At 37.4% G+C, this 24,725-nt stretch overlaps 1 protein-coding gene and 1 long non-coding RNA gene across 5 annotated transcripts in view; one reads left to right on the top strand and one right to left on the bottom strand.

Annotated features, from left to right (window-relative positions):
- The window catches only part of LOC121248537 (two pore calcium channel protein 1A-like), a 40,603-nt gene that overhangs the window by 9,787 nt on the left and 6,091 nt on the right, over positions 1-24,725 (bottom strand). For all 4 annotated transcript variants that reach the window (XR_005937472.1, XR_005937471.1, XR_005937470.1 and 1 more), the window contains exons 7-17: positions 18,655-18,821; positions 16,217-16,322; positions 15,958-16,035; positions 14,813-14,874; positions 7,679-7,751; positions 6,315-6,380; positions 6,072-6,212; positions 3,143-3,200; positions 2,502-2,609; positions 2,214-2,277; positions 226-394 (exon numbers count right to left, since the gene is read on the bottom strand). Coding sequence is in view for 1 of the 4 variants with exons in the window: in XM_041147020.1 (XP_041002954.1) it covers positions 226-394; positions 2,214-2,277; positions 2,502-2,609; positions 3,143-3,200; positions 6,072-6,212; positions 6,315-6,380; positions 7,679-7,751; positions 14,813-14,874; positions 15,958-16,035; positions 16,217-16,322; positions 18,655-18,821 (1,092 nt within the window). In the remaining 3 variants the exon portion in view is untranslated. The remainder of the gene's footprint in view (positions 1-225; positions 395-2,213; positions 2,278-2,501; positions 2,610-3,142; positions 3,201-6,071; positions 6,213-6,314; positions 6,381-7,678; positions 7,752-14,812; positions 14,875-15,957; positions 16,036-16,216; positions 16,323-18,654; positions 18,822-24,725) is intronic.
- On the top strand, positions 95-20,078 carry LOC121248538. Its single transcript, XR_005937473.1, has 3 exons — positions 95-110; positions 7,658-7,664; positions 19,945-20,078. It is a non-coding gene; the product is annotated as an uncharacterized LOC121248538 (long non-coding RNA).

Raw genomic sequence — 24,725 nt, 5'->3', positions numbered from 1 at the left:
ACCTACACTGTATTTAATTTTAAAACTGCAAAAATACATAACCAAGAATAGATTTGGGACACTATAAACTTAATATTTCCAAATATACTGAATTAAGAAATAAAGGATCAGTACAGATTATAAAATTTTCTTAATCCCAACAATAGAGAAGCACAAATTAATGAAGAAGGTGAGAAAGGGCATCTTTAGTAAATAACTTTCTTTGAAAGCAAGCAAAAGAATTACCTGCACACCAAGAGAACAATAAATACAAAGGACACAAAATATGGTCCCAAGGTATGGCATCAAGCTTGGTATAAGGGCTATGAAAGTGGCAATGAAGGCACGGTAACGCTGAACATGCATCAGTAGCCTTATCAACCTTAACATTCTTGCGAGGAGAAGGTAGCGAATCCTGTTGACATAGAACGATGAGATTTAATTGTAGATGTGCATTCATAGGTAAGCGAGCGCTTAAATAGCTATTATAACCATTGAAGTACCATTTAAAACTTGTAACTTCAGAATTTTTTAACATCAGAAGAAACCAATTATGTACAGATTAATGGATTGAAGCTTGATACTGGTAGAATTCCTTTCCAATTGTGCTGTTGAATAAGTCAATTAAAGAAAACTGAACTCAATCGAAGTAGCCTAGTCCCAACAAAATTATGGTTACCTTCATAAACCCGTTTTCAACTAATAAGTTAACCACATGTATCTTTTCAGTCATTTTCTCCTCTCTAAAGGCATACTCTCTGCCAACACATTGTTTAGTGTTGTTGAAAAATTAATAGACAAATAGAATGACATCAAGGATGTTAATCCTTTTTACTATGAGATCCAAAGATAGCAAAGCTTGATACCAGACTCGTACAAGTTTTGGTTAATTAAAAGGTCTTTGACAACCATAGACATTGGCTTTTGATGCAACTACGAATGCCTGGATTTTTCTCCCAAAGTTTGCTCTCAGCCAGATTAAGGTGTACAAATCATTTTTCCTGCCCCAATCACATCCTATCTGACTCAAGATTTCATCATCAGCTACATCTACTTCCGATTTAAATATTGTCTCTAGTGCAATCTTTAGCTAGGTAAAGATCCACATTCAAGCTAGACAATAAAACCTATTTTTAGGATGAAAAATAAAAAATTGCAATCCAAATGGAAAAAGGTACAGCAGAAATACAAAAGAAAAAATACACCTAATGATTTAGATCCTAAGCTAAGAGCATTACCAATGACACGAGTGCTAGTGTTCCTGCATTCAAGCAATCTGCTCCTTGGTAGGGGCTATCCTTTGTTTTTAGAAGTGAGAAGATACTCTGTCCCTTTTCCTCAGTTCATCTATTCCATATCACCTTTACCGCTTCTATGATAGAATTCTTCTTAAAAAAATAGAAAAAGCAGAACCAAGTCAAGATGATTCAGACCAACCTATTCTTCTTGTGCCAAAGATCTTACCATTTCCGAAGGAACTAGAGTCACATTTCCTTTCAATTTCCATTCAAGAGTTCTTATGCGTTTCCACGCCCCCTCAAGACCCCAAAAAATTCTAAATATCATTGAGAAGTATCCTAGTCTGAGAGCAACTTGATGAAGACAACGGGGTGGTCATTTAAAATTAGAGTTGAATACAGAAATGATCCTTGTGGTTTGCCTCTTGGAAAATTAATCCCTGTACTTTCAACTTTGATCAAATTAGTTTTTCCGTTAGTAATATGTTAATAATCTTTTAAAACTCCATGTCAGTACCAATCATTGAGAGCCACGTCAAAACAAACACCTAGGTCCCAAGCCATGCTTGGGTCATCAAGGTAGCCGTGCCTAGGTCCACCTAGGCTATCTAATTTTTTAAGTTATTTTTTTCATTTACTAGATGGCATGAGGCACTTAACGATTGGTGTTGACATGCCATTTAGCAAATAATTAATAAATTATTAACTGAATGACTGATTTGATCGAAGTTGACTGCATAGAAAGTCAAAAGTACAAAATTAGAGTATAGAGACTAATCTGTCCAAAAGGCAAGTCACAGGAACTGTTTTAGCATCTAACCCTTAAGCTACGCCCAATGATTTTTCATCGTTACTAGACTAAGAAACTTTTATTCTTCAAAAGGTTTCACATTAAACCAAAACATTTATAGCAAACAATCAGGAAAATATAGTGAGGGACAAGAAATAATTTCATGCTATGCAGAAAAATTAAAAAAAAAAATAAAAAATCCCTACCATTCTCCATTGGAAAGAAATGCTAGTCCTTCAGGGGACACAAAAATTAAGGTTTCTCCAATAACTGCAGAATAACAAGAGTAAAAAATTCAAATGATTCTTAATATAAAATAATCAAAGAATGGACCAATTATGATTGCAGAAGTGGATTTATTAACATTTCCATCAAAGAATGGAGTTATTCTTATTCTGATGCCCCATAGGCCGGCACCATGCTTTGTAAAAGTTATATGTTATACAAGTAATTAAGCAGTGCGATAAAAGGTTATATTCTTCCAAGCCAATTACCTATTACCCATGTGACGAGAAAATCAAAACGGTTTTGACCATCCCTCCAATAATTTTTAAATCCAAATGCATAGACTTTTAGAGCCATTTCAAATACATATATCCACCCTGTGGAACAAGAAAACAAATTGACCCATTAAAAAACTGAGTATCAATATATCAGATAAAAGCTTGAGTAACTAGGCCATATTCATACGGAGCAAGGACTTAATAAGTAAAACAGCTCCAAAGGAGTCTCATATACAAAACAGACGAGGGGAACAACAGGCCGATTCAGACATATTTTGTATTATGATCTCAGTTTAGTAGCTGTACACAAAATTCTAAGAGTTTCAATCACTACTAACTCCAACACTACCTGAAACTCTAGTCATAAATGAAGAAGACTGACTGGACAGTGCCAAACCACCATTGACAATAACTGCAGGCTTTAAATATTGAATGACTAAAAGCTTATTAAACCAATGAAAATGCACATAATTCTCCACAAGGGAAACAAGTAATCATTCAGGAAGTTTAGACCATTTTAGCAGCAACCATGCGTCAACTCAGAAGCTCACCAGAAACAATTTTATGCCATAAGTTTTTAGTGCAGCACAAATGCATAGATGAAGATAGGTTACTCCTCAACAAGCACTTACCAAAGACAAACTCAACCTCTTGCCACACCTTTTGAGCAGAATTGTTTTCAATATCAAGCTGCAATAAATAAATCTCTCACATTAGCCATACCAATGATTGAGCCAGGATACAATTTTAATGAGTCAATTGACAATCAATTGTTCAGGAGCCAGTAGTCAAGAAAGCACAAACCTTTAATAAAACAAGAGTACTGCTTCATACACAAGGGAATTATAGAAATAATTCTACAAACTGACGTGGCTTCATCTGAACTGTTAGATTTACTTTACAATAAAAGTAACTTTATAATTTGACGAGCCACATCAATTTGTAGAATTGATTTTGCGTAATTCCTTTGTGACTAGAGTATTTCCCATAAAAAAAATTTTAGGACCAAATACATGTATGAAGTGTCAATTATGTATAAAAATCTTTGATAAAGGAACTTAAATATATATCATTGGTGGTTCTTTCAGATTTTCTTTCATCTAGAAAGAAGCAGGGCATCTATGTCTTGTCTATCTCCACTTGTGGAGCATTGGTTGGTTAGAAAGACTTCCTCATCCCTTTCCCTGTTTGTAAGGGGGAAGTATTCTGTTTATTTAAATGCAAGAAAAAAAAAACTCTTGCCTATAGTTAGAACCTATGCATGGCTGCTCTCTCTCTCTCTCTCAGATTATAATGCAAATAGAATGGGCCTTCGTATTTTAACCCGAAATCAAATAGATGAGAAGTCAGATGGTAGATATATCACTAACTTTCTTATCAAAAAAAAAAGATATATCACTAACTTCCTTAATCTAAACCCAAACTGAAAACAATGACATATAGTGAGGGTGCAAATGGCTGTTCCTGTGGTAACTAAATCTGACACGCTAAACATCATTCTGAATATTGACTCCAGGCCATTCCATAAAAATCTCAGAAGAATTATCTGGCATTGAAGGCATAATTAGTACTCAACAGGCGTCTTTTTAGTTTCATGGAAAAACACTCCTCTCTAAGGCTTGATTGTGGATTATCAAACACTGTCGCATCCTCAGCAGATAAAAATCACTGCAATCGTGGGCAACCAAAGAAGCAAACTTTTCATAACCTAGGCTGAAAAAGAAGTCATGATGCACTTTATAAGATACTACTGTTGAAAATCAGTGAGTTCAATACTTGAAGACATGATGCTCATGTCAAGGCATGTCTAATAGTTGTCTGTTCATTTTATATAAGATGCACCAACCATCCTAAAAATCAAAGAGTGATGAGGGTACTGCATTTAAGCCACAAGACAATTACACATTATTATGTTGATATTTCTTACTGCATGTGGTTATTCTGCAAATATCAAAACCAAAATTATAGATGGATGATACTCATGTTCAAATAATAAACTCACAAATGCAATTTATATACTGATGTCCCCAAGCCTAGCTTTTGGAAGTTATAACTGACATCACATCCATAATGAAATTGACAGTTCCATCTGGCTCCAAAAATAATAGAATTTTCTCCCCCAAATTGGGCTGTTAAAGATCATGTGAGCTGCTGCTGTTGAGATAAGTTCTGAATTCTATTTACATGGCTTGTGTACTGAAAATTTTGAATGAAGAAATACTAAGGATAAACTAGACCTAGAGAGCGGTGAATTAAAAAACTTGCTTTAAATCAAATAAATGTGTCAATGAAGCATTTATAAGTTTGGAATGGTTACAGATTTAAAGAACCCACATATAGATTAGCACTAAGACTCTATTCATCATGATCTTCTTGTTATGCTGTTTCAACTGCTCACTAATCGAGTCACATAATCCTTCATATTTGTTTTACGAACACCACACTTTTATACCCTTGGCATGATTTTATTCCACCATGTTAATTCCCCTTGGGCCTTTGAAACTCGTTTGTCAGACTCCTACTGATATGTAGATGAATTATCTGAAAAATGATGGTTTGATATACTAAGGTTTACTAGGACATCTAGCAGCAAATCTACCTAGGTGATAAAAAACTCTCAAGCTCACAATAATCCATGACAAAAATTCTCTTCTCATCACTTCTGACAATCTTAAGTTTTTTTCTGATTAAGCTCAATATAACTCAAAGGCAAAGAGAGAATTCAAAATACCAATTTTTGGGATGGGGAATGGGGCCATTAATAGAGAACCCTTAAAAACAATAAAAACAAGTAAACTGTACTCGAAACTCTAGTTTTTGCATTGCAGTAGACCTGTGTAAGTGAGCAGTCAAGTAGTTGTGCATACACGTTGATAAAATTTTGAGTGCGCAGCCGCCGACACTAGTATTTAACCTAGGTACAATGTGGTCAAACTAACCTCCTGAGGTTATTCCCAAGGTTTATGAGCCATTTTGTTGTTCCTGCATCTTGAAATCATTGATGTTTACACTTTTTGATGCAGCCTGTGTGATATATAGCTGGCATTTAACACTTCTTCAGATTTAAAACTTAGACTAAACAGTGTCTTGTCTACGAGATTTGCTAACACACCAAAAGATTACCCATATGTCTTAACATAAATGTTTTTATTCTTTGATTTTATAATACTTATTTGAGGCCTCCTGGGCATGGAGTGAAAGAAGGAAGTAGGGAAAGCCAATCAATAACCAAATGGAAAACCCGGTTAAATAAAACCAAAAATGGTTAGACAAAACTGAAAACCATTTGAACTCGGTTTCATCTCAAACAGTGATGGCAAAAATTTACTTTTATGTCACAAAGGATGAGATTTGACAATAAATTGCATCAAGAAATCAAATCCTCGTTGGGAAAATGCAAGTTTATTTACAGCACTGGATTACATAAATGGTGGCGTTAGACGAGAATAAAAAGACTGAACTTTAATCATAAAAATCAAATAAATATATTTCAATCAACTTTATATTGTTGATCAGAGGAGTAAATGGAAAACACAAATTCTATTTAAATAGAAGCCATACCGTTGTTTCAACAATAACAGCCAACAGATTCAGCACAAGCATGAAGGATACAATGTATCCAAATATGGGACTCCGTACATAGCCTTTCAATTTTTCAGAGAAGGGTGAATGGTAGAATGGACATTTTTCAAAGCAAGGTGGCTGCAACCATAATGCACAGTGTCAAGAAACAGTCTAAAGGTCTTCACTGCAGGGGAAAAAAGAGCTTCCTTCTGTTTCAGATCTAGGACAGATTGGACTTACAGAATCTTCCTTCCGGAATTTTAGAGCAATGGCATTGCAAAGGTCAGCAAATTCGTCCAAGTTGATCTAAAGGTGAAAAAAGCGAAGTCCAGCAAACAATTGAGAGAAATGCATTTACAATAAATTAAATAACCATACAAAATATCTTCTGCAAAAATCACTACAGAGTGAAAAATGATTAAAAGATAAGAAAAAAAAATCAAAATTTTTAATTAGCTTTCTTCTCATTGGGTTGAATAATAGCATCCAGTTTACCAAAATAATCTGAATTCTAGGATATGAGATAATTAAAAATCAAGCAAAGACAGAAATAATCATTTGGCCTCATTTGTTTTCAGGAAATATCTCATCTTAATCTAATCATTACAACTTTTTCAAATTTCAATACAAAATAAAATAAACAATTCAACTTTTTCAAATTCCAAAACAAAAATAATATTAAAAAAATATATTCTAATAATATTTTATTCAAATTTTTAACTTTAATCTCAATTCATCTCATCTGCAAAAACAAACGAGGCGTGGTAAGTAAACAGACTCATGCGACGGATGTTGGTTGATAAATCGACTGATATAACCAAAAGCTTAGTACATTTGTCTTTTCCAGCACATCTTGAAGAACGAAGTTTTCCTCGTTTGATTACACAGATTAGATGAGATCAAAGTTGAAAGTTGAATAAAAGATGGTTAGAATATAATTTTTTAATATTATTTTTCTTTTGGGATTTGAAAAAGTTGAATTGTTTATTATATTTTGTGTGGGAGTTTGAGAAAGTTGTAATGATTATATGATATATCTTCTCATCTACCAACCAAACCAGTGCTACTCTTATTTAACTGGAAACTTCTCTACCTAGTAGGTAGGAAAAGAGAAGGAAGCCAATGGAAGCTACAGAAAACAAATAGATAGCTAGTTTGTCCTGGTTGGAAGAAGGCAAAATAGGGGAAGGAATGAAAAGCATTTTCCTCCTTTGTCAACCATATATCGCTTAAATAATGGGTTGAAGAAGAAAGCTACTTGTAATTTCAAATAACTACCAGCGTTGTATCACTGAAACAAATATATATTAATTTTCCTCCTAGGTCCCACGCCGATTGCACTATCCCTAGGAGCTTAAGTTATCAAACTTTACAATCATTTTTTTAATCAGTAACAAAATTTACAATCATAAGGATAGGATAAATTTTTAAACCACTGATGGATTTTTCTAACTGATGCAAAGAATAGTTTTGGGATCACTAACGAAAAACCTTGTGCGTGTGTGTGAGAGAGAGAGAGAGAGAGGGAATCGTGTTTGTGAATTTCTATGTATGTATATAGGTTACTTGGAATTTAGTACAAGAGCTCAAGTAAATGAGTATACCTTGAAGTCTTGACTATCATCCAGCTCATAAAAAATCAACTCAAATTCTTCCACAGATATATTAGGCAAAGTCCTACATTAACCATTATAAGACATCCTTCAGCATAACACAAAATATACATCACAAGCTAGAGGTACAATTACTGAAAGCTATAACTATGAGGATCTCCATTTTTTTAAGAGATGCTGATCTCTCATGGAAAGAGCCAATTCAACATAAAAAAACACATGTTACTAGTTTCTTTCCTAGACCGTAGATCCAATGTTGTGTAGAGGACTAAAATGATGAGCAGTTCACTGAGTTTCTTTTTTATTTTTGGATGAGATAAATACTTTTTAATACAAATGAAATAGGTGTTGCCCAAGTACGCAGGGAGTATACAAAAGAAAAAAAATAAACACATTCTAGGAACTTGAAAAAGAAACAAGAAAATCATGAACACTAGTTCCATTGAGCACAATGACAAAAAACCAAAGCAATAGGGCGTGCACAAAAAGATTTCTATGTCACACCCTATCTTCAAAGCACCTATCATTTCTTTCTGTCCAGATACACCACATAAGGCACATGAATCCTTCTCCAAACCGAAGCCACCTGAGAACAACCATGGAGCCCATTCCAGCAAGCTAAGATATCCCCCACCCTTGAAGGCATCACCAAGAAATTCCGGATCTACTAAAACTCTCATTCAATAATGCCCTTGTCACCTCACAATGCAATAGTAAACGATCCATGGTTTCACCATTCCTCTTACACATGTAGCACCAATTCATGACAATGAAACTACACTTCCTCAAATTGTCAATAGTCAAGACTTTCCCAAGAGAGGCAGTTCAAATCAAAGAAACTTTGGAAGGCACCCTACACTTCCATCGTGCATATCAGAAATTCCTGCCCCACATCCAACCACTCCACTAGCTTCCTGCGAGCCACCACCCACCTCAAAACTGCCCCAAGCAACTGGAAGATGAGGAGATTTCTTCAAAAACTCCAGAAAACTGATCACTTTTCGAGAGCACATGACCCTCGATATCAAATGAAGTCCTTTCTCTGGAGACTCCTTTCCCTCTATTTCCCATCCTAGAAACAAAGTAAGGAGAAGCAACTTTCCTGAGCGTCTTGGCAAATCTTAGCCATTCTCTTCACACCTTCCAGGAGTTGCAGCCCAACCAAGCAAGGATGATGTGAAGTTCAAAATGTGGAATTCAGAAAATAACATGGTCATGTCATGGCTCATTAATTCCATGACAGAAAATTTTCTTCTCTACGGAACAGCGGAGATTTGGGAAGCTGCCAAGGAAATGTATTCTAACAATGAGAATACATCTGATTTATTCGAAGTGGAAAGTGTTCTCCATGACTTACGTCAAGGAGATTTGACAGTGACCCAATACTTCAACACACTCAACTGCTATTGGCGACAACTGGACTTATTCGAGGAGCACAATTGGAGCTATCCCGAAGACGGAATCAGGTATAAACAAATTGTTGAAAAGAAGAATATACAAATTTCTAATTGGATTAAATAAAAATCTCGATGAAGTATGAGGAAGAATCCTAGGATCCAAACCACTGCCAAACGTCCGAGAAGCGTTTTCAAAAGTTTGCAGAGAGGAGAGTTGAAAGAAGATAATGATGGGCCCTCAAGATTCTACAACAAACCTGGAGAGTTCAACCTTTGCGGTTCGAGGAAATCCATACAACAGCAGTGACAGTAGACCAAAGAAAGACGTCCTAGTCACTCCAAGGACACCTGCTAGAAAATCCACGGTAAACACACTGATTGGAAGCCTTCCCGCTTTGCCAACGACAGAGAAGGATCGGGCAATTTCGTCTCAGTAGATGAAAAACCGACACCACCCGAGCCCAGTCTCTTCAGTAAGGAGCAACTAGAATTATTGCAAAAAATGTTCAGCCAATTGTCAGCAGCCCCTGCCACCACTATGGATGGTACCGGTTCTTCGGCACACAAAGGTATTCTTTTAAGCGCTCCTAATGTTAAAAAGGAGAAGCTAGGTCCATGGATTGTAGACTCAGGAGCATCGGACCATATGACTAGAGATGAATTTTTTTTTTCTACTTACAATCCCTGTTATGAAAATTTAACAATCAGGATAGCAAATGGTTCACTCTCAAAGGTAGCTAGTACAGGTTCTGTTAAAATTTCAGAGAACCTAACACTCAACTCAGTTCTCTTAGTGCCAAATTTGGATTGCAATTTACTGTCTATTAGTAAACTCACTCGGGATCTCAATTGTGTTAAATTTTTCCCAAATATGTGTGAATTTCAGGTCTTGGATTCCAGGAAGACGATTGGCAGTGCTAAGATGCATTCGGGGCTCTATCTTCTCGAGGTTAATGATCCTCCTCAAGGAACAACTCACAAATCTGAATGTTTAGTGTCCAGAAGTCAAAGTTCTTTTTCTGTCATTCGTTCTAATAATGATAGTGCAATTATGTTGCGGCACTATAGGTTAGGACATCCAAATTTCTTGCATCTCGATAAGCTTTTTCCTTCATTATTCAATAATAAAAATCCAAATGATTTTCAATGTGAGATTTGTCAATTTTCAAAACATGTTCGCAACACTTATCCCAACCGACCCTACAAAGCATCCCAACCCTTTTCAATGATTCATAGTGATGTGTGGGGGCCATCTAGGATCAAGAATATTACTGGATCTTGCTGGTTTATATCTTTTATAGATGATCGATCACACTAGACTTACCTGGGTTATATCTTTTATAGATGATCGATCACACTAGACTTACCTGGGTATTCCTCATGAAAGAAAAGTCAAGAGGCAGGTCAGATTTTCAAAAATTTTAACACCATGATCCAAACACAATTCCGCAAAAACACAGATTGTGAAAACTGATAATGCCAAAGAATATTTCAAATCCATTCTTGATAATTATCTCGAGTCAAGGTATAGTACACCAAAGTTCCTGTGTCGACACTCCTCAGCAAAATGGAATTGCCGAAAGAAAAAACTGGCACCTACTAGATGTTGCTCGCTCCCTCATGTTCTTTACACATGTACTGAAACACTTTTGAGGTGAAGCCATTCTCACTGCAACCTACCTCATAAACAGGATGCCCTCTCGCGTTCTCAAATTCCAAACTCCCTGTCAAACTCTATTTCAGTCCTTTCCTAATACTCGACTCATCTCCACTATTCCCTTCAAAGTATTCGGGTGCTCAACCTCTATTCATGTTCATCAACAACACCGGGGTAAACTCGATCCTAGAGCCCTTAAGTGCATTTTGTTCAGGTACTCTCCAAACCAAAAGGGGTACAAGTGTTATTCACCGGTCACTAAAAGATATTATCACTCCATGGATGTAACTTTTTTTGAGCATCAACCATATTACCCCAAATCTGATATTCAAGGGGAGAGCAATCTTACACAGGAATACCAGCTTTGGGATATTGAAGAGTTATCTCACCCTTCTTTTTATTCAGGCCCATTTCACCCATCACAAACTCCTGAATCCATTCCTCCTCCACGTCTCTTAGAATCTCCCGTGAGACATCAAACCACCAATCTGCTAGTTCCTACAAATCCACCTCAACATCTGGACACTATTCAACTAACAAACAATGATGAGTTGATTACCTATTCACGGAGGAGAAGGAACCAAAAGGAGATAGAACAACGAGCATCTCTTGACCAAATCCAAGAGTCTAATTCGAGTCCTAGATCAAGTGAAGATCCACCAGGTAACTCTAATCCCGAGACTTCCCATAATGAGTTAACTAATAATGATAGTGATTGTCCTATTACTATGAGAAAAGGTGTGAGATCATGCACAAAACACCCAATATACACATTTGTGTCATATCAGGGACTGTCATCGAATTTCAAAACCTTTGTTGCCAACCTCGACAAAATCCAAATCCCTAATAACATACAAGAGGCTCTCGATACACCTGAATGGAAGTTTGCAGTTTGTGAAGAAATCTGTGCACTAGAAAAGAATGGAACATGGGAGATCACAGAATTACCAACTGGAAAACGTCCAGTAGGTTGCAAATGGATATTCACTATGAAATACAATGAAGATGGAAGTGTTAACCGATTCAAGGCTCGGCTGGTAGTAAAAGGATTCACTTGATCTTATGGAATCGACTACGAGGAGACATTTGCCCCTGTAGCCAAGTTAAATACAGGGCGGGTCCTCCTATCTTTGGCTGCAAATTTAGACTGGTCTCTTCACCAACTAGATGTCAAGAATGTCTTTCTCAATGGAGACCTAGCTGAAGAAATCTACATGGAAATTCCTCTGGATTAGAAACCCAAGCTACACACAGCAAAGTTTGCAAACTCAGAAGATCCTTATATGGGCTCAAGCAATCCCCAAGAGATTGGTTCGAGCGATTCACAAGGGTAATCAAGAGGCATGGCTATTCTCAATGTCAATCAGATCATACACTATTTGTTAAATACTCTCCTGAAGGAAAACTTGTTATCCTCATTGTATATGTGGACGACATCATTCTAATGGGAGATTATGAGGAGGAAAAGAGTAGTCTCTAAAGAATTCGAAATCAAGGACCTAGGGAATCTCAAATACTTCCTAAGCATGGAAGTGGCACGGTCAAGAAATGGAATCCTTGTATCCCAAAGGAAATACGTTCTGGATCTCTTAGAAGAGACTGGAATGCTTGAATGCAAGCCGCCAGATACTCCTATGGATTCAACAACCAAACTAGGAGCCAAGGAAGACAGTGCACCAGTGGATAAAGGCAGATATCAAAGACTAGTTGGGAAACTTATATACTTGTCTCACACCCGACCTGCTATTGGCTTCTCTGTCAGTAAGGTGAATCAATTCATGAACAATCCCAATGAAGAACATATGGAGGCAGTTTATAGAATCCTACGATACCTAAAGCTAACACCAGGTAAAGGATTATTTTTCGAGAAAACTCAAAGAAGAGATATTGAGGTATTCAGTGATGCGGATTGGGCAGGATCAATATGTGATCGAAGGTCAACTTCTGGCACATGTATGGGGAAACCTAGTTACATGGCAAGTAAGAAGCAATGCAGAAGCTGAATTCAGGGCAATGACACACGGCATCTGTGAAGGAATATGGCTAAGAAGGCTTCTAAAGGAATTAAAGATTTCAAGTGAAGAACCTATTAAGATGTTCTGTGACAATCAGTTAGCCATCAGCATTGCAAAGAACCCAGTGCATCATGATGGAACAAAACACGTGGAGATTGATCGACATTTCATAAACGAAAAAATAGAGGAAGGGATAATCAAGATGTTGTACATGCCTATGTGTCTCCAAACAGCCGATATCCTTACCAAGGCTCTGCTAGGAAAGAATTTTGATGATATGAGTTCCAAGCTGGGCCTAATCAATATTTACTGCCCAGCTTGAGGGGGAGTGTAGAATTAATTGGATATCTATCAGCCTTTATTAGGGGCTGATCTTTAGGATAACAAATCTTAGCCATTTTGGTTCCACAATTTTAGGGGATTCTGGTAGCATGTTACTGGTAGCATGTTACCCGATCCCTTAGATAGTATTTTCCTATTTTACTGTTTTCTGTCTTAAATAGGATTGATTATATTTTCAGTAAGTTGTAAATATCCCGAGTAATTAGATGAGAATTATCATCTATTTAAAGGGAATGTAATCTTTTTCAAAGGCGAGTGGAATATTCAGTTTTTTCCTTCCACAATTCCACAATTGCCAATCATCATGTTCGCTGAGTTTCTTTATACTCTGCATCCAATTTTTGGGATGTCATGACCAAACAGCAATGCTCTAGAGGTTGTGGCATCTATTGCCTTTAGGGTGACTCCTAAATCATTTCTCAATCTAGGGTGCTCTCTCACGCTGTCCCATTTTTATGGCTGACTTTTCATTTATTAGAATAAAAAAGATAGAACTTCAGTGAACGGTGAAAATATAAACCACCCTTACACTTTTAAGTGGTTTGAAAAGAAAGCATCCATGATTGGACAAGAAAAGGTAAAGGGCCATTCAGAGATTGTTTAATTACGAATTTTGTTGAAGCTAAATTGGATCTATCTTAGATAATGGAACTGGTATTAGGTACAACAAAAATTTATGAAAGCAATTAAGCCTGTAAGTTTCCTTGTGCATATTTCCTTCACAAGGAAGCAATGTGATAGTATCGAAGGTAATATTAACAGTGATCATATAAATTTACAAGACAAAAGGATACAAACTTGGATTTCATAAATTCAGAGGAATCTGGAAATTTGCAAGTGGATGACTAGTAGTTAGACAACAACAATTATCTGGGAAACTAGTCTCCACAGACAAGAACTTGCATGAATGGCTTTCAAATTAAATAAATTAAAACGACCAATACCTACTACTCAATGCTTTCCTACTCCTTGGATTAATTACTTAGAAATAAATCTGAATGAACCCAAGTATTTTACTTACAAAACACTGAAAAGCAACTCATAACAAGATCTCTCCTTTTAATAAGCAAACTCTATTAGTTGAAAGTTGACTGTGAATGCTTGAAACTTGAACTAAATGGCATATCATTCCCCTAAGGGTGGAAGATGGAATCATAGATTCACTCCACACGTGTGGATGGGTAAGTATCAAAAAGTTGGTCAACTACGACCCTTGTTTATGGAAAGCAGAGGAATTTTGGAATGTATCTGGTCGAGTCAACCATATTTAAAATATCTTCCACCTGAATTAAAAAACAAAAAACTGTAAACTGTCATCCCAATTTCTTGCTCAGAGCCAGGCTTTTTGTATTATCTACCACTTACTGACATGCACCATGCATCAGTAAAAGAAAAACAGAGCAGTCCCAACCTGTAGTGTATAATGCAAATTGGCAGAGAAAAAAAACATGTTCATTTATTGGAAGCTGGGATGTTTACAAAAGCCAAAACCAGAAAGCTGCAAGTTATTCGTTGAGAATTTCATTGGTTCCTGATACCCTTTTTTGTTTTCAAGAGTAAAGGAGGCTATTTTGCTTGATGCCAAAACAAATAAATAAAAAAGGAGGAAGTATTCATTCTCACTGGAACCTCCCTCTATCTTTCTATTAACCAGAAGAATTTATAGGAAAACGAAAAGTTGAAAGCATGTTAAAGATAGTGCTGCCATGAATACCTGTATTTATTTAGTTCTTGAAACAGTTGAACACATTGCTCTTTGTCAATAAATCCACAATTCTGTTAAGTACAAGAAAAAGGCCCAAAAAAGAATAAAAATCTGATGTAAAAAACAATAAGCACAACTATACTTTAATGCAGAAGCAACCAAGCTAAATCATCATATAAAAGTAATCATGATGTCAGAAAAAGAATATCATATATAAAAATTAATTGTGATGTCAGAAAAAGAAGAATTACTATCTTGCCAACAGTGAGGATGACAACACGGGGACTATATTCTGGCAAAAACAGGGGGCTGTGTAACTCATTCCACACACACATGTATAAAGTAAGCTTAATGAGAGCACATAGGGGGTGCAAGCTAACTACACAAGAAGTATACAAGGAACGTCCATTTGAGGGGAAGATGAAAAAGAAGAGAAAACTTCCTTCAAATCTAGAAAATTAAGAACCGGAGTTATTCCATTCTAGATACATTGTTGGCCCACCTACCCAATAGTTCAAGCTTTTTTTACCTTAATTGTGTCCAAAACATTAGAGCCTAGTTGTCTGTCACGTCCTTGGTTCAGGTCTTGGTGCAAGGCTCACTCGTTTGGTTCACTATTTTTGGGCTAATGCAAGTGAGGACTAATTTATGACCTTAAGATACAAAGCGGCTGCTCCACTTCCTAATAGCTTAAATGCTGAGGGTGAAAGCGGCTGCTCCACTTGCTAATAGCTTAAATGCTGAGGGGAGGGTGAATTGTTGAAAAATACCACTTGTTAACATTGTGGATGTCATGTATAATTCAGGCCCTTAAATATTATGATTCTAGTGATGTTAACAGCTGCAAACATAGTATCATTTTTTCTTTTCTTTTTTGATAAGTAGCAAACATAGTATCAAATTTCATTGCTTTCGTACTTAAGAAAGAGAGTTTCTCTTATGGAGTCTAGAAGTAAAAAATTCCTTTAGATATAAAGAGTCCTATAAATAAAATTGTCTACAAGTGAAAACCAAGTATAAAGGAGAAAATGAAATGACAGGTATAAGGGAGACATACATGATACATCCCTATGAGCAGATCAAGAGAATTTCAAAAGCTTGTCACAGAAGCATGCTAAGAGGAGATTTAGCAGGTGAGTGATCACCACACTTACATGTTTATCTATGAGATTAAATGCTTTCTTCAATACACGCCTCCTTGTAGAATCCATCTCAGAAACTTGTTTCACAAGCTACAACAAATATATGTGAGCATGAGTTCTTGAGACACAAGAATTGTTAAACATGGTTATATCTGAAGCAGTAAGTAAACAACATACTACCAGCTGAAATGAATAGATGAGCACAGATACAATCGTTTTATCCAGTTGTTTATGCTTTTGAAAAGTAGCTAAAAGATGAAACAAACCATACCTGACTTTTGAAGCTGTCATATACGACAGCAAGGATCAAGTTGGTGACAAAGTAAACCCCCAATAGCACATAGAGAACAAAAAACAGACAATGCCAACGCGAAGCCCTTAAAAAGAAAATATAAATTGATGAAACATTAGATCAAAGTACAGAATTTTTTGAGGCTACAAAAAAGAGAAATATCAATGAAGTGATATGGTTCTAATGACAGTCCCTGAGAAATTACAGAAATGTAGAAAAAGGATGAGTAAAACTTGAGGAAATAAAAAGGGTAAGCAAATTACAGAAAGGCTTTTGATGTTTGGATACCCTACGGTTACCATAATAATACATGATAGCCCTCATTGTTTCCAAACAAGTTCAATTAGCACTCCAGGTTGTTGACCAACACTTACCACCCCTCCTGCTGGCCTGTCTCATCTTAGATATTTATTAGTCACTCTACTCTTGGCCATATTTAATGATTTATGTAACTATATATGGAAAAAATGTACTTAAAACAACTAATAAACAATGCAAGCATACAAAATGTTCCCTAGGAAGATTGCAATCTTAAAATTAAAAGGTCCACAAATTGCAAATAAGAAGTGAAAGAATACTGCACAAAGCAGACAACCAATCAAACAAAGATATTAGAATCAAGATATCATACCGAAGGCAAAACAAGAAGCTTATATCAAGGTAGCTAGATACTCAAAAAAGTCCAGCTATTCCCTCCCAAATAGCTTACACTAGACATTGTGGAAATTCCAAATCATGCTTACTTTAAAACACCCTTTGTTACATGAAACCGAACAAGGGTAAGGTAAACATTTGTCAGTGCACTCATTAGAGATTTAACTTTGGGATTATGCTACAGCCGAGTTTCATCTTCAAACACCTCAAAAATCAAAATATTATAGATAAAGGAGAGAATGTTAATTATATGAGAAGTATAGCTTATTGGCTAGCATATTTAATACTTCAATACAGGCACAACAACCTTGAGATGTTTTCACAACCCTTCAATACAATTCAACCCAAAACCACAAAACATTTCAGGATTATATAAATTTCTTAGCAGACATGGGCGAGTCCGATCCTTTATCTTTACAATACCCTTTCTTGATGGAAAAAATGAACATGGTATCCTGAAAATCTAATCTTTGGCAACTTAATGGGCTTCTTTAATGTTGCTTAGGTTTTGTTCCACAATACTTTATGCTGATGTCACATCATTTAATTCCCAAACGACAGTCACATTAATAACAAATAAGTTAAAGGATGAGTAATCACTGTGTGAGTTTCTTATGATAGAAAATGCTCAACATTTACTCTAATATAGAAAAATGCATAAAATTTCTCAACATCGATACACATTCAAAGGAGAAAAGTATTATGCAAGCCACAAGAAACTCAGGAACAGCACCTTAAAGACCAAAGAGGGCGGAGGTGAGGACGGAAAAAGCAGGGGCAAAACCAAAGCTAGAAGTGATTTATCCAGGCTGGTTGAACCAGTTTGCCCGAAAGATTTAGAAAATTGGTTTACATTCAATGCAATGCCTTTGGAATTTCTAGTTTTGTAGTCTTTTCTTGGGGTCCTAGCATATGTTTCCTTTAGGGCCAAATGCTGCTGGTTCCAGAGTTTGCTGGAATGGCCTGTAGCAGTAAACATGATTTAGTTTTTGTGTCATTCCTATTTGGTTTAGCAATTTCTAGCCAAGTTTACTAGTTGTTATTCCGTTGTATTTAGGAATGAGATCCTCTTAGGAATTGAATGCAACAGCCTATACTAAAGATGTTATAATCAATACGGCAGCTATTGAAGCTTCTTTGAGCTTGTGATATCTATCTTTCCTAAGTGCTTGGTGTAATGACCTAGGCCAATTTTTGTTTCATCGTCTCTTTTTCTGTTGGTGGTAATATGTGTAAGCTTGATTTACGTTGTCGGTCTACTCCCTAATAGCTTAAGCTTTTGAAACTGAAGTTACTAAAACTTTCTTTTTACAGAGCTGATTTGCTGCCTGCAGTAAACCAGACCTGAAACTTTTCGTTAAAATTTATAAGTACTTCCTAGTTTAGGACTACATTCATTCTTAAATTTGACTCGTAACAAATAAGAACCAATAGACCACAATAGAGCGCTGAAAATTCAAACATTCTGTACTAGACCAACCAGTTATAGCATCACGAACAGAAAGTTCCACATGGCAGATCATGTACAATTGAACCTGAAAACAAGATTTTTATTTTGCATTTCTATTATGATAAAGTAATTATTAGCACTATCAATATCAAAGATCTAATGTATAAATAGCTTCAAAGTGAGTACGCAATCTTTTCAAGCAACGAACTGTATTAAATGGACACTCTTCAATTCACCAATAGCAAGCTGGAAATGAACTACAAATTATATTTCTTTTCCAGGCATCTTAATGACTTTCAAAGCTTCCACTTACTTGTATGCAGGAATCCAAACATCTGGATTGTTGGATGTGGTGAACAGAACAAACATCTGATACAGAGTAGTGCCATACGAAGTAAATACTGTCTTTCCCTGTTGGGTATCTTCGAACATTACAAAGGCTAACCAACTGGAAAACAGAAGAAACAATAGACCTAAAGCCTGCATTTGAAGAAAATCAGTCAGAAATAAGCACAAGAGGTAAAAGCTTTACACTGTATTTTCACAATGAAACAGTGGATTAAAAAGAAAAGATGCAAATGTGAGTGTGCCATTCCTAGAGTGGCATGCTAAAAAAGAGGTTTTTTTGTTAAAGGAAACACCAAATTTTACTACAACGGGGAAGGGGCACCTAAGGATGGAAAAAGTGTAAAAACAGTCCCCCAATGAATCATAAACTACTGTTTTAAGACATCTAAAAGGTCTACTGAAGGAATAGAAGTCCTGCCAATAGTAATTGACCACACACACACCAAGTCAGACAGATATTTTTCACAACGGTAGATAAATCAACACAATCAATGTGATGGTTTTTTTCTCAATAAAGTGTGTTAATGTTAATATTTAGAAGTCAGAAAATTTTGCAGGCTCAAAAACAGAATAGATGAAGGTACAATTATAAGATGGTAAGTGATGTAGGATGGAAATTTAGAAAACACTAGAAGATGAAGAAGTAGCGGAAGAGAACAAAGAAGCCAGAAAATTAATAGAAGAAGAAGACAGAGAAAAAGATGGAAGACGGCAGCAGCCTCAATTGATTAATCTCCAAAACTAATCTTCAGTCTTTCAAAGTCCAAGCCCAAGCCCATTAAAATAAAGAAAACATTAAGTAAAATGACAAAAATAACAATAATAGAAGATGTCCTCATCAACTCTCCCGGGGTGGGAAAAACTCACAACTCCGTCGAGTGAACAAAACACAATAAGGCTACAATCAATCACCCAACCATAAGCTAAGTGGTTGAGCAAGCTTCTTCTGACGTCCATAAACACATGTGAGTGGAGGCCAGAATCTGGTATCCCCACCAACTCCCCCAGAACAGGTGGATGGTGACCCGGGCAAAAGAAGATCTTGCTGACTCCGATAATGCTCCAATAAATCTGAATCAAGCTGTTGAAGTGTCTCTCTGGGAATCCATGTACAGTCAGAATTAGGTCAATCTACCCAACGAACAAGGAAACGCTGAACCTCTCCATCATTGGTCAACACAATTTGTTCATCTAAAATAGCATCAATTTTATTTTTGTGTTGTGATAGATAGTATTGGAGTAGGAGTGACAGAAGGGTCAGGGTCAAGGTCCACAAATGGAGGTAGAAGAGGATCATTGGAGGAATTGAATGGCCTTTGTAAGCAACTAAGTCCTCAACATTGAAAGTAGAGTGAAAACCAAAATGCGATGGAAGATCATTGACATAGGCATTTGGACCAACAAGCATTAAAATTTTTAAAGGACCAGCACTACGTGCCAGCAATTTGAAAGCGGATCCAGGTGGATGTCATTCCGGTCTAACTCGGATTATAACATAATCCCCAACCTTAAATTCAACATGTTGTTTATGCAAATCAGCTCGAAGTTTATATGATGCATTATTGGCCTCAAGTTGTTTATTGATCTCTATATGCAAATCATGAAGATGTTGAACAAATGCCTCAGTTGACATAGACACACTAGCATGTGGGGACATGGGAATAAGGTCTAAAGGCTTCCTAGGCTTATAGCCATGAACAACTTCAAAGGGACTCATACCTATAGACCGATTCACAGAACTATTATATGCAATCTGAGCTGTAGGGAGGATCAAATCCCAATTCATAAGATTTTCCTGGACCAGACATCTTAATAAGTTTCCAAGACTACGGTTAACAACTTCAATTTGACCATCCGTCTAAGGGTGGTAAGCGGTGGAGAATTTCAGTTTAGTGCCAACCATATGCCATAGGGTTCTCCAAAAGTGACTAGTGAAACAAACATCCCTATCTAAAACAATAGTCTTAGGAAGACCATACAACTTGACAATCTCATTAAAGTACAACCTAGCAACCTTAGATGCATCTGAAGTCTTGCTACACGGAATAAAGTGAGCCATTTTCGAAAAACTATCCAAAACAACAAAAATAGAATCATGCTTCTTTGGAGTGCATGGAAGTCCCAACACAAAATCCATACTGACGTCTTGCCAAGGACAACTAGGGACGGGAAGGGATGTGTAGAGACTAGTATTTTGTCGCTTTTGTTTGGCCAACTGACAGGTGTTACAGGTGCTAACTATCTTAGCCACATCTTTCTTCAAGCTAGGCCAATAAAATTGACGTTCAATCTCCTCTATGGTCTTATCACGTCCAAAATGTTCAGCCAAGCCTCGGCATGAATTTCCCAAACTATAAAGTCCCGAACTGAAGTCTGAGGGTTGCACAACTTATTGGTTCTAAAAAGATAACCAGCCTCCAAACGGAAACCATCAATGGTATCCGACTGCCCACTTTGCAAAGCGAGAAAAATATCCCTAAAATCAGGACAAGACTCATACTCTTCCTTAAGTCTTTCAAAACCTATGACCTTGACATTCATGATTGACAAAAGGGAGATGCGGCGGCTCAAGGCATCAGCTGCTTGGTTCTCAATACCCTTCCTATGTTTCAAAACAAAAGAATGAGCCTGCAAATACTCGACCCAACGACCATGCCTAGAATTCAACCGTTTCTGGGAGTTAAGGTAGCTGAGGGCCTCATGGTCCGAATAAAGCACAAACTCCAGGGGCAACAAATAATGGCGCCAATAGCGCAAAGCTTGCACAACCGCATATAACTCCTTATCATAAGTAGAATACCGTTGTTTGGCATCATTTAACTTCTCACTGAAATAAGCAACAGGGTGACGTTCCTGGTTAAGGACTCCACCTATTCCTACCCTTGAGGCATCACACTCGACCTCAAAAACTTTGGAAAAGTCGGGAAGTCGTATGACAGAAGCTTCCTTCATTCGCTTCTTGACTAACTTAAAAGCCTTAGCCGCTTCCAATGTCCAACGAAACTCTCCTCTCTTCATGCACTCCGTGATAGGAGCCATAATTGTGCTAAACCCCTTGATGAAGCGACGATAAAAGGTAACTAGGCCAAGGAAACTCTTGACATCATGTATAGTCTTGGGCTCTGGCCAACCAACAATGGCCTGAATCTTTGTTGGGTCATCAGATACTCCTGTAGAGGATACAATGAATCCTAGGAAGACAACTCGATCGGTAAAGAAAGAACATTTCTTCACATTAGCATACAGACTTGTTTCACGAAGGGTAGAACAAACCTGTGTGAAATAATCTAGATGTTGCTCCCTAGTCTTACTGTAAACAAGAATATCAGCAAAGTAGACGACGAGGAACTTACCCATGAAAGGCCGAAGAGCTTGTGTCATCACTCTCATAAAAGTACTCAGGGCATTGGTTAGTCCAAAAGACATGACCAACCACTCATAAAGACCATCCTTCGTCTTAAAGGCAATTTTCCACTCATCACCCGGGCGAATCCTAATTTGGTGATATCCACTCTTTAAATCAATCTTAGAAAACATTGTGGCACCAACCATCATATCCAACATATCATCAAGCCTAGGGATGGGAAAACGATACTTCACTGTGATTCTATTAATAGCACGACTATCAATGCACATCCTCCAAGAGCCATCTTTCTTAGGAGTCAAAAGGGCTGGAACTGCACAATGACTCAAACTCTCACGGATAAATCCTTTGTGAAGAAGTTCATCCACTTGCCTCTAGAACTCAGCATGTTCAGTGGGATTCATCCTATAATGAGGCAAGTTTTGAAGAGATGCTTCTGGAACAAGATCTATGGCATGTTGAATATCCCGTAAAGGTGGTAAGTGGTCAAGAGGTCCTCAGGGAAGACATCCCAAAACTTCTGAAGAAATGATTGGGCCTCAGCAGGGGCCACTATTGGAGATTCTGACAGAACCTCCATAACAACCACAGCAAACACAACCGAATCACCCATGAGTGTACACTCAAAACTTTGTAGGGTTAATGATATTTAACCCTTTTCGTTCCACAATTTTCTTTGTTTGTTGTGAGCCAACAGGTTTTGGAGGTAAAGGATTAAGATGAATCTTCTTTCCATTAAACACAAAGGAACATGAATTGGATGGACCACGGATGGTCACATCCAAATCGAACAACCAAGGCCTACCAAGAATGACATGACCGACATCCATAGGAATGACGTCACACCATATACGATCCTTATACTCTAAAAACTGGATGGGCACCAAACAACGCTCTTTTACAGCTACGGAAGAAGTATCAACCCAAGAAACACTATACGGCTAAGAGTGAGGAACTGGCTTCAACCCAAGACGTGACACAGTAGCCACAGAAACCGCGTTAATGCAACTCCCACTATCCACAATGATTTTACAACCTTTATCATTGATTTTGATATAAGTATGAAAAATGGCATGACAACGCCAATCATCAGCACATTTGGGCTGGGTAAGGGTACAACGAACAACGCTTAACCAAGGTGTATCAGGAACAAGGGGCATAAAACCTAGGCCCACAGGAAGGGTCCGGATACAACCTAAGAAGGTATCCTCATCGTCACCCAAATCACCAAACTCTTCAAGCTTAGGTTCATAGACTTGATCTTCTAACGGCTCATCAACAACACCCTCTTGTTCCTAAATGACCAAGGCTCGACTAGGGCAATTTGAGGAAATGTGGCCAAAACCCTTACAGTTGAAGCACTGCAAGCGGGAGGAAGTTCTAGGAATTTCAGGACCTTTACCTTTATTTTCCTGTACAAGAGGAACATTAGATGGGAGGCCCTAAGATAGACTTAGGGGAAAGAGTGGATGCTGGGGTGATGCACGGGTGGTTGTCACCACGCTTTCCATACGGAGTCCTGGTAACTGACTCATAGTCTCAGACTAAAGAATAAGCGTGGTCAAGAGTAGTGACACCCCGAAGGACAAGCTCACGCCTAAGATCATCTTTTAGGCCTTGTCTAAACCTCTACTCAAAGTCATGGTCTCATCCTCAACTACATGACATCTCATTCGGAATTCATCAAATTGAGTGACATACTCAGTCACTGACTGATTGCCCTGTGTAAGGGTATTCCATTTGTCCAATAAATTACCCCTGTAACATTGGGGTAAGTACTTCTCTTGAAGGCGGCATTTCATTTCTTCCCAACTCCCAACCGGAAGCGCATAACGCCTCTGAAGAAGATCCTCTACACTTTTCCAAAAGAATTGGGCAGTGCCAGTTAATTTCAAGCTAGAGAATTGAACTCTTCAATCCTCAGGGACCCCATACCAAGTAAAGAAACGATCCATATTCTTAATCTTCTTAATCCATCGAGTAAAAACTCGAGGATCTAAACAACCATCAAAAGTAGGGGCATCTAACTTGATGTTTCTAAATAAGCGCTCTTCATGACGAGTAGGAGACTGAGTACCCTGACGGTAATAGTCTCGTCCGCGCTCACGATCATAATCCCCTTCTCCACGATCACGTCTAAAGTGTTGTCGACCACCTTGTCAACGACGATGGTCTCTATTATGAGACGCTTCAGATCTGTTAGATGAATGAGGGGGTTCCTCAAAATTGTTGAACCTAGCAGCTAGGTCCCTGTTCTCCTCGTGAGTAGCAGCCATCTCAGTTTGGACAGCCGCTAATTGAGTCTGTAAATGCTACTGGTTAGTGGCTAGTTGAGCAAATTGACAGGTGAGGGCATCCAATTGGAAAGGATCCTGGTAAAGGTACTGGAACTAGGGGTGACAAGACGACCACTACGCAACTATATGCAATGCAACACCCGCTAAATGAAGTGCAATGGAGAGATCAATGAACAACAAATGCAAGCAATGAAAATATCAACCTAAGCAATTTTTTTTTTTTTCTGGAATTAAGTAAATCCAAATACGGCAAACAACTAATGCTGATATTTAAAATAACAAAGCAAAGACCAAATACCAATAAAGAAAATCCAATCAAATAGGATTATTTTTTTTTTTTTTTGGAAAATTAATGAAAAAGACGAAAAGCAAAGG

This window comes from Juglans microcarpa x Juglans regia, chromosome 2D (assembly GCF_004785595.1).
Source record: "Juglans microcarpa x Juglans regia isolate MS1-56 chromosome 2D, Jm3101_v1.0, whole genome shotgun sequence".
NCBI lineage: Eukaryota > Viridiplantae > Streptophyta > Magnoliopsida > Fagales > Juglandaceae > Juglans > Juglans microcarpa x Juglans regia.
Note: the sequence above shows the minus strand (reverse complement) of the source record. Positions and strands in the feature narration are given on the sequence as shown.